Genomic DNA, 9,870 nt, shown 5'->3' with positions numbered 1-9,870 from the left:
GAGACTGGTCCAATTACTCTTGCATATGGATAACCATAGATGAAAACCTTTAAGCAAGAGTATTGGTCAGCAACAAGATTTGATCAGTCACCCTGGATTCTGTTCATCCACTGGGGTGTTGTTCTTCAGGTATGCTGGCATTCTGTTGTGGGTAGGAGATGAGGGCTCTGGTCCTGCTGAGGAAGTTGATGAAATCCTTTCAGAGTTCTCTGTCCTGGAATAAGTCTGTTGGTTCGGGTGGCCAAGTTAGCCCTTTCTTTAGGCAGTTGGTGATTAGTCCTAGCCGTAAGTGGTCGAAGTTGGGGCAATGGAACGTTAGGTGTAACGCTTCTGCAATGGATTGGGTTGAGCACGTACAGTTGCTGTTGTTAGCTTTCCCGATCCGGTGATGGTAGGCAGGAAAGTTACCATGACTGGTGAGGATTTGAGATGTGTCCGCTTCTGGAGTGTAATGCTTGGCGTTCTTCTTGGAGTGTAGTGAGGATATTCAGGATAAATTTAAAACAGTTTCTTCCTGTGTTAGCAGAAGACCACTCCTGCTGCCAAAGGGCCTCGGCAAAGTCCCAAAGGTGATTCTTCAATGTGGATTGAGGAATTCTGTCGAATGAGTGATGACACAAAGATCTGCTGCCGATTTTAGCCAACTTGTCCGCTGTTTCATTTCCTTTGATGCCACTGTGCGAAGGGATCCAACTAAATTGTAGAGTGTGACTTGATCGAAGGTCTTCTGCTGCTGATAACATTCTGGCAGCAAACCTTGTAAGGCGGTTGTTCTCGTGGAGGGTATGGAGCACCATTCTGCTGTCTGTTAAAATAAGGATTTCCCCTTTGAATTGACTAATGTTATTCGTGATGTGAATGATGGCTTTCAGGATGGCCCACATCTCTGCTTGGGAGATGGAGCAGTGGGGAGCCAGCTTATGGTAAGCCTGGTAGCAAGTCCTCCCTTTAGAGTTGATAATGACAAAGCCAGAACCATTGCCTGTGTCATTGCTGGAACCATCAGTGTAGATGGTCCAATTAGCCTTAAGATTTTGAACGTTGTCGAAGTCCCAGTTGATGGTGTAGCCTAGATCGTCGGACGGATGTTGGCTGTGCTTGTCCCTCTTTAGAGTCCTGTCCACGCCATATTTATGAATGTTGTGGACCAACTAAGTATTGTCTTTAATGAGGTCAGCAAAGATGTAGTTATTGGTAGCACTGTTGTCTTGCCAGGGATAGGTACTGGAACTAGTCAAGTGCCAATACCAATTTAAAAGCTTTGCCTGGATGTGAATAGGGGGAACATCCGCCATGACCAGAAGTGCATTTGAAGGAGCCATTCTGTAGGCTTTGCATATCCTGATTGTGAATTTTTTCTGGGTAGAGGCAAGCTTGTGGCAAGTATGTTGTTTATTAAGCACCTCTTGCCAGACCGGGACAGCATAGAGTATGGCAGACTCGATCGCTGCTTTGTAGATTAATTTACTGTTATTGTAGTTAAGGCCCCAACAGTTTGCTGACAGCCAATTTAATCCAAATACTTCGAAGGAAGACTCTGGAATGGGAAAAAGAACGGTTAGTCAATTTATTGTAAAAGCCTTACTGTCCTTAAATTCTAATGTTATTGTTATTGCTGTGCCAATCTTTAAACACCAGTATTAAGTCCTATTAATAAGTAAAGTCCAAGTAGACAATTAACAATAAGGTTAGTCAATTTGTTTCTGCTTGGTTGGTTCTATTGTTTAAATACTGGGAACTGGGAGCATACAAATTCCCAAGAAGTGAACAAGTAATGGTTTTTAACGTTAGTGACTATTTAATATTACTTTACACTATTTAGAATTATTTACGATATTTTCCCTTTTTTTTCTGCTTTATTTTAAAAATAAAAATATAGTATTAAATAATGTTAAAAAGTTAAAGAAATTTATTCAGTTTAGAAGAAAAGAAATTTATGAGTTATTTAATGGAGAATAGAGTAGGAAGTGAGATAGAAAGTTTAAATTAATTTTTTTGTAATATTTTTTCTTTTGTTTTCCTTCGTTTTCACATTTCTTTTCTTTTTGTTTATTAGATACCAAAGTCTTCAGTATTGAAGGTAAAATCATCTGTGTTTGACAGTAATATTTTGCATTTTAATATATTTTAATTAAATAGGTTTAATTTAATTTTATTTAAATGTTGTCAGATTTATTTCAAATTTAATATAATTATTATTTACTAATTATTTATTAATTACTACAGACAAAAATAATATTAACAAGAACCTAAGTATTGACATACATAAAAACAGGCTACAACTATTAAAATAGAATGTTTATACAGTCGCAGGCGAGGCTGTGTGCAGCACTCGGGGAAGTGACACGTTACAAGTTACGAGGCATGCAGGGGAGGCCGTCAAGTCGGGAGGGGAGGGGAGTGGGAAGTATGGAAGGTGCTTGACTGATACTGTATACACAAGTCACATCCTATTGATGTAACAGACTGAAGAGGGGCGAAAGTCCGAAACGCGTTTATATATGAATTAAAAGTGGATGATGAAACTATTTGCCAAGTGTCGATAAATGCACCAAGTCGTGACATAGAATTAGAAGAAACAAGAAGAAGAAGACACGGTTTCGACAAATAAATAAAGCAATATTATTTTAGTGTTAGAAAACATTTGAGTATATTTTTAACACAATTGAATCTCTTTGAATACAATGGGTTTAGTAAAAGTNATTTCAAATTTAATATAATTATCATTTACTAATTATTTATTAATTACTACAGACAAAAATAATAATAACAAGAACCTAAGCATTGACATTCATAAAAACAGGCTACAACTATTAAAATAGAATGTTTATACAGTCGCAGGCGAGGTTGTGTGCAGCACTCGGGGAAGTGACATGTTACAAGTTACGAGGCAGGCGGGGGAGGCTGTCAAGTCGGGAGAAGAGGGGAGGGGAGTGGGAAGTACAGAAGGTGCCTGACTGATACTGTATACACAAGTCACATCCTATTGATGTAACATACTGAAGAGGGGTGAAAGCCCGAAATGCATTTCTATATGAATTAAAAGTGGATGATGAAACTATTTGCCAAGTGTCGATAAATGCACCAAGTCGTGACACAGAATTAGAAGAAACAGGAAGAAGAAGACACAGTTTCAACGAATAAATAAAGCAATATTATTTTAGTGTTAGAAAACATTTGAGTATATTTTTAAGACAAATGAATCTCTTTGAATACAATGGGTTTAGTAAAAGTATCTGCTGTTATCATTCGAGGGAACATAGCCTAAAGTCAAAAGATTTCTGGCTACTAGGTCTTTAATGAAGTGTGCCCTTATATCGATATGTTTTGACCTTTTGCTATATTCATAGCTTTCAATCATGCTGATGGTACTTCGATTATCCATGATCATGACTGTGACAATTTTTCTTCCAGTGTTTAATTCCGATATTTTTCCTTGAAGATTGACAAGTTCAGCAGCAGTTACTGCAGATGCCAAATATTCTGACTCTGCTGTAGACAGTGTGACAGATTGTTGTTTTTTGGATGACCAGGATATAAGATTATTATTGTGAAAAAATTGCATAACCACTTATGCTTTTCCTGTCATTTTTGTCTCTTGCCCAGTCTGCATCTAAGAATGCAATCAGCTTTTCATCTGTGCAAACTGAATAGTTTAAGGTTAGGTCTTTTGTCTGTTTGAGGTATCTCAGTATTCTATTTCCTGCCATCCAAAGTGCTCCAGTGGGTTCATCAAGATGTCTACTCAAGTAGGAAACAGCAAACACAATGTCTGGATGAGTAGTGTGCGCTATGTACAATACAATAAGCTCTCCACTAATTCTATGAATGGAAACTCTAAAAGTATCTTCTGAGATCAGCCTGAAATCCATGTTCCATTGGAGTTAAAACACCTTTGCATTCCTTCATTTTGAATTTTATTAAGAGTTTTTTGATAATATTTTCTTGTGATAATGATAATGTATTTTTGTGCATAATGATGTCTATTCCTAGAAAGTTCTTTGGGTCTCCCATTAATTTTGCACTAAATTCTGTTCTTAAGTTGCTTATTTGTTTCTCTAAATAACAAAATATCATCCACAAAAGGAATCAAATGTATACTATCTCCATTATATAAGCAAAAATCATAGTTTGAACGAGTTAGTCCATTTTTGATAGCAAAGTTATTAAAACATTCATTCCAACATCAAGGTGCTTCTCTCAAACCATATAATGCTCTTTTTAATTTTAAAACTTTACTGTTTGTTATTAGACCTTCTGGAGGTTTAATGTATACATCAGCTTTCAGTTCACTGTTTAAGAATGCAGTTGGCACATCAAGTTGGGTTATCTTCCAGTTTTCATTCATTGCCTTTGATAGGAGTAATCTAACTGTTGATATTCTTACTGGTTAATTTAAAGTTTATTTAGAACTATTACTTGTTACAAATCAGCAACATGCTGAGCAGCAGGAAACCTTGTACATTGTTTCTGATGACCTAAACATTAGTTAAATAATTAATAAGAAGACAATAAAATTTTGACATGGCCATAATACCCAAGAATATTTACAGTAGTAAGATATATACAATTATATACAAGGTGGGTATTATGAGAGAGAATTATACAGAACAAGTGCAAATATTAAAAAAAAATGAAAAAGTTAAATAATATTTCTATATTGAGTATAGATTTTAAGTAAGTTATAAAAAAAAAAAAAAACAATTTACAGCATTAATATTTCAGCTTTTACATTCTACAAACATTGGCACTTATAATTACAGAAAATTCATATAAAAACTGTACAATTACTAGATATTATAAAATAGAGTTGATACAAAGGTTACAANAAAAAAACAATTTACAGCATTAATATTTCGGCTTTTACATTCTACAAACATTGGCACTTATAATTACAGAAAATTCATATAAAAACTGTACAATTACTAGATATTATAAAATAGAGTTGATACAAAGGTTATAAAATTATACAGAAATAATTTTATGAGTATAATAGTTACAATAAAAGTTTTTATATTTTACATACAAAGGCATCAGTGATTACAATTACAGCCGAATCAGAAGTAGTTTTATTGCCACTGATCATTAAATACAAATTTATTATTAACATTTTTCCATATAATATTTTCAGTGCCAAAGTATAGTGTGTTGTGTTTCCTGTCAGAAAAGTGTTTGTAGTCAGCTTTTAGTTTGAAGTTTCGCTCATCACAAATTTTATTTATTACAAAAGATGCATTTGATTTTTTATTTTCAAAAATAAGGGTGCATCTCACTTTCTAGATGACTCTCTTGGTCACAGCAGTAACCCAATTAATTAAGTAATTATTTTGGGTTTTAACAGGGAAATTAGAGTGGAACTTTACGTTTTGCCAGGCGATACATATATTAAAAATTTTGTCTACCCAGTGCCAAGTTTGCTCAGCGATGTGGCACTCAAAAAATATGTGATAGCTACTCTCGTTGTGATCACACCAAGGACAACGAGCAGTACTTACATGCTAGTAGGTGTGAGGATACTTCCTAGTCATCATGATGATGATCAAAATTTTCCATATGAGTTCTCTCCACTCAGCAGGGAGCCTCCCAACATTTACCCAGGTCTCATTCCAATTGATTGTAGTAGCCATTAGATTTTTGTTGATACTATAATTCTTTTAAGTGGCTCAAAATCACTCTGCGAAATATGTCTAAAAATGATTTTATCAAGATGTTTGATATCTTTTTTTCTTAGAACAGTGATATAAAAGTTAAACATTATTCTGGCAATTAAGATTTTATTTGCAATAGTGACATGGTCAGGCAGGTAAAGCCAAACAGTTTCCCAGTTGGAAATTGCGTTATTAATTTTATGAGACATGCTCTTAAGATTGTTTTGATTGCTATCTTTACCATACCATACACCTAAAATTTTGATACTGTTGACAGTATTGATGTTCATGATATCACATAATGTTGCTGTTAATATTAAACAATTTACTTTTATTTTCATAGATTCTCATACCAGTTAAACTGCTGAACAATTTTATTTTTTCAATGGTTTTGTTGAGGGTCACATTGTTGTTTATTAATGTCATTGGCATGAGCCACATATTTGATGTTATTTTTAAAACTGGGAATGTGAAGCAGAGCTATTAGATTGTCATTGTTAATCATTCTCAGAAGAGCTTCAATNGCTGAACACTTTTATTTTTTCAATGGTTTTGTTGAGGGTCACATTGTTGTTTATTAATGTCATTGGCATGAGCCACATATTTGATGTTATTTTTAAAACTGGGAATGTGAAGCAGAGCTATTAGATTGTCATTGTTAATCATTCTCAGAAGAGCTTCAATATAAATCGTGAAGAGAATCATAGAACAAGGGCATCCTTGTCTTACATTGCAGTTGATGTAATCAGAATCACTGTTATAAATGTTAATTTTTGTTTTGGGTGCCTGGTACAAAATTTTGATTTTATTAATTTCATTATTGTTTAAGCCTAAAATATCTAGAAGTTTCCAAAGAACTTTCCTATTGACCATGTCAAAGGCTTTCTCAAGATCAATAGACAGGATGGAGAGTGGGGTTCTCTTTTTAACACAAATCTCACAGATTAAATTGATAAACATGATATTATTTTGAATAGTGCAGTCCTTGATGCCAGCACTTTGAGTGTAACCTATATAATCATGAAAGATTATTTCAATTCTTTTAGCAATAATATTATTATATATCTTATAATCGATATTAAGCAAAGTTAAAGGCGTATAGTCACCAATTTGTCTACACTTATTCCCTTTCTTATTTATTAAAATCATTTTTCCCTCATTAAAGTTGGCAGAGAAGGAGTTATGATTGTAAAGTATGTAAAAAATGTCAGTAAAATCCTCCCTAAAGTACCGGTAAAATTCCGCAGTCAATCCGTCAACACCTGGAGCCTTTCTAATATGCAGATCATTAATAGCGTCTTTAATTTCTTTTTTTGATATGATTTTATTAATGTAATTTTCATTTTTGTCTTTGACAGGATTAACAAATTTTGTGACTTCATCCCAAAGATTCCAGTCAGTTGGGTGTTCTTTTTATAGATTGGTATAAAAATTCTGAAATTATTCTTTTGATATGATTTTATTAATGTAATTATCATTTTTGTCTTTGACAGGATTAACAAATTTTGTGACTTCATCCCAAAGATTCCAGTCAGTTGGGTGTTCTTTTTATAGATTGGTATAAAAATTCTGAAATTATTTTAAAATTTTATTCTCATCTTTGATAATATTATTATTAATGATTAATTTGTTTAAATTAATAGTTTCTTTATTTTTATTTATTTTTTTGAATATTAATGATGTTTATTGATGCCTAGTTTGTTCATTTTGTAACTTAAGTAATTGTCTTTTACTTTTTTTTCATTTCAGCACTGATCTTGCTCTCGATATTTTCAATATCATCGTATTTATTTTCAATAATTTTTGTACTTAATTCCCTTTGAAGTAATTTAATTTTATTGAAATTACAGGTATACCTTGCCTTACGTCAGTAATTGGTTCCAGGAGAGACAACGTAAGTCAAATTTACTTGTCTCCGAATCTACTTGTCACTTGGCTAAAACATAAATTACCATTCCTGGTTCTGTATTTTATTTATTAATGCATTTTTAATAATATATGGTTAATAAGGATCTATTTTAAGCTTACAGACAAATAAATTTTAGTTTTTAATATAGTACAGAAAAAATAATTTAAATTTACAAATGCATTTACAGTACTTTAAATACAGTACATACTTGTAAATGTATATATTTTAATATGATTTTATGTGCTTTAAACGCTTTCCTAGTGATATTACGACTTCAATATTTGTGGCGGACAGGCGTAAAGTCGAATAAAATGACTTAAACTTGATTTTTATTTTTCCATATACTTTTTTGACAAACGACGTATAATCGGGAACGACATAAGTCGAGGTATACCTATATTGTTTTTTATTTGCTTCCAGGTAGATTTTATAGCATTGTTTATTTCCTTTTTTACGGATTGCCACTGGTCCCAGTTTGTGTTTATTTTATTCCTGTCTAGGATTTTTTTGATATTTATTTGAAATGATGGATCAGTGAGAATTACGTTTGTGACCTTTATTTTGTTTATTCTTTTTTTTTTTTTGCTTTATTTGAATTGATATCAATGTTGAGTAATTTGTGGTCAGGAAACTTTTTGCCTTCATTTAATAGATAGTTAGCAGATATGTTACTAATTTTAGCACTTTTACTGTTGAAATAGATTCTGTCCAGGCGTTCACGAACTTCCTTCCCCTCCCAAGTAAACCCACGAGAATTGGGGTAGACAAAGCGATAGGCGTCATTGAGATTATAGTTATTTATAATACTATTAAAGATTTTTCTTGAGCCATCATAGAACATATGACCATTTTTATCCAAAGGATATAGGATACAATTTAAATCACCCACAATGAACAAATATCTCCTCCCCTTAAGATAGTTAGGTAAGTTGGTAAACAGTTCTTTCCTGGCAGGTAATTGAGGAGGTGCATATATATTAACAATTCTTGTAAGATTGTTATTAATTTGGATGTCCGCAATTAAGATTCTCCCCTCAGAGTCTGTTTTGAAATCATTTCTTTTAATACTTTTATGGATCATGGTGATAACACCATAACTCCTCCTCAGAGCAAAAGAAAGATAAATGTTATAAAAAGAAAAAGGTTTTGAAGTTTTCTGAAGTCATAAAAATCGTACATATTACTACTGTCTTGTATTAATAAGATATCCGTTTTATTAGTAAGGAGCATATCGAGTGAATAAATTTGTGTAATTTCGTTCTGGAAACCAGAAATATTGATAGACTTAAGATTGAATGCGAATGTTAATGATGATTGTGTTGAGCTGCTACTCTTTTATTTTTCCTTACTTTAACTTTTTCTGTCTTTTCTATCATGTTCTCCCCAGTTAAGGTGGCATGTAGACTTATGGTCAAGCTCTTTTCTCTGACTTTAGCATCAATTTTTTATTTCTGTAATCTTTCTTCTAAAGTATTTTTATTTGTTTTTTCATTAGTTTCTTTTATGTCATCGGATTCTATAATAATTTGATCTTTCCTCATTTCTGTCTCATTTTCTGATTCTAATTGTTTTTCTAAGTCTATTTTTTTCCTAATTCTATTTCCTGCTCTATATCATACTTTCCTATTTTTTGTTGTGGTTCTTTCTGACTTTCTTTTTCATTGCTCTTATTTTTTTCTTGTGTTAAATTTTTAATTTCTCCTGAATTAGCTTTTTGTGTTTTTATCCTTACCAAACTTTTATCGCATCTTTTCTCATTATTTTTATTTCTCCCACCCCTTTTACAGATTTCAAAGAAGGTAGGTGCAGGACAAATTTCATGTTTGCCATGAAGTTGATTACAAATATAGCAAAGAGGGCAGTCCCTAATTAAATGTTGTGAACTCTTACATCTATGACATAATTTTATGTTACATTCTTTTATTTCATGTTGCAGGCTACTGCAACTCCAGCTTGTTTTTTCTTCCATTATAGTACAGCTGAACTTTACTTCTCAGTATCTCTGTAAAATTTGGCAGTAGCTTTCTTGTTTTTATGACTACGCAATAGGTACCCATTTTAAACTTTTTGTCTTTATAAGTAACACTATGAACTAGAACTTTTATAACTTTACCATAATTGGAAAAAATTTCTCTAATTAAACCTTTATCCGCCTCATTGGGAACATACTGAGTGGTAACCATAACTAAGTCTTCCTCTAATCTTTCTGAAATATATTCAAAATGTCCTACCTTGATGGAGTGCCCAATGAGTTTTTCCTTCGCCTCCACTGTTGATAGTCCAATCTCTACTATGTTCTGTGGCTTGAATCAT

At 32.8% G+C, this 9,870-nt stretch overlaps 1 protein-coding gene across 1 annotated transcript; it reads right to left on the bottom strand.

The window, feature by feature from the left end:
• Nucleotides 1-404: 404 nt before the first annotated feature.
• On the bottom strand, nucleotides 405-9,870 carry LOC111628482. The gene is made up of 3 exons (XM_023372272.1): nucleotides 9,789-9,870; nucleotides 1,266-1,537; nucleotides 405-1,151 (listed from the first exon to the last, which is right to left on the bottom strand). The coding sequence occupies exons 1-3, from the start codon at nucleotides 9,868-9,870 to the stop codon at nucleotides 405-407; spliced, it is 1,101 nt and encodes a 366-aa protein (XP_023228040.1).

This window comes from Centruroides sculpturatus, unplaced genomic scaffold (genome assembly GCF_000671375.1).
Source record: "Centruroides sculpturatus isolate CEXI.00-Female unplaced genomic scaffold, Cexi_2.0 scaffold488, whole genome shotgun sequence".
Classification (NCBI taxonomy): Eukaryota; Metazoa; Arthropoda; class Arachnida; order Scorpiones; family Buthidae; genus Centruroides; species Centruroides sculpturatus.
This window is presented reverse-complemented; position numbering and strand designations above follow the sequence as displayed.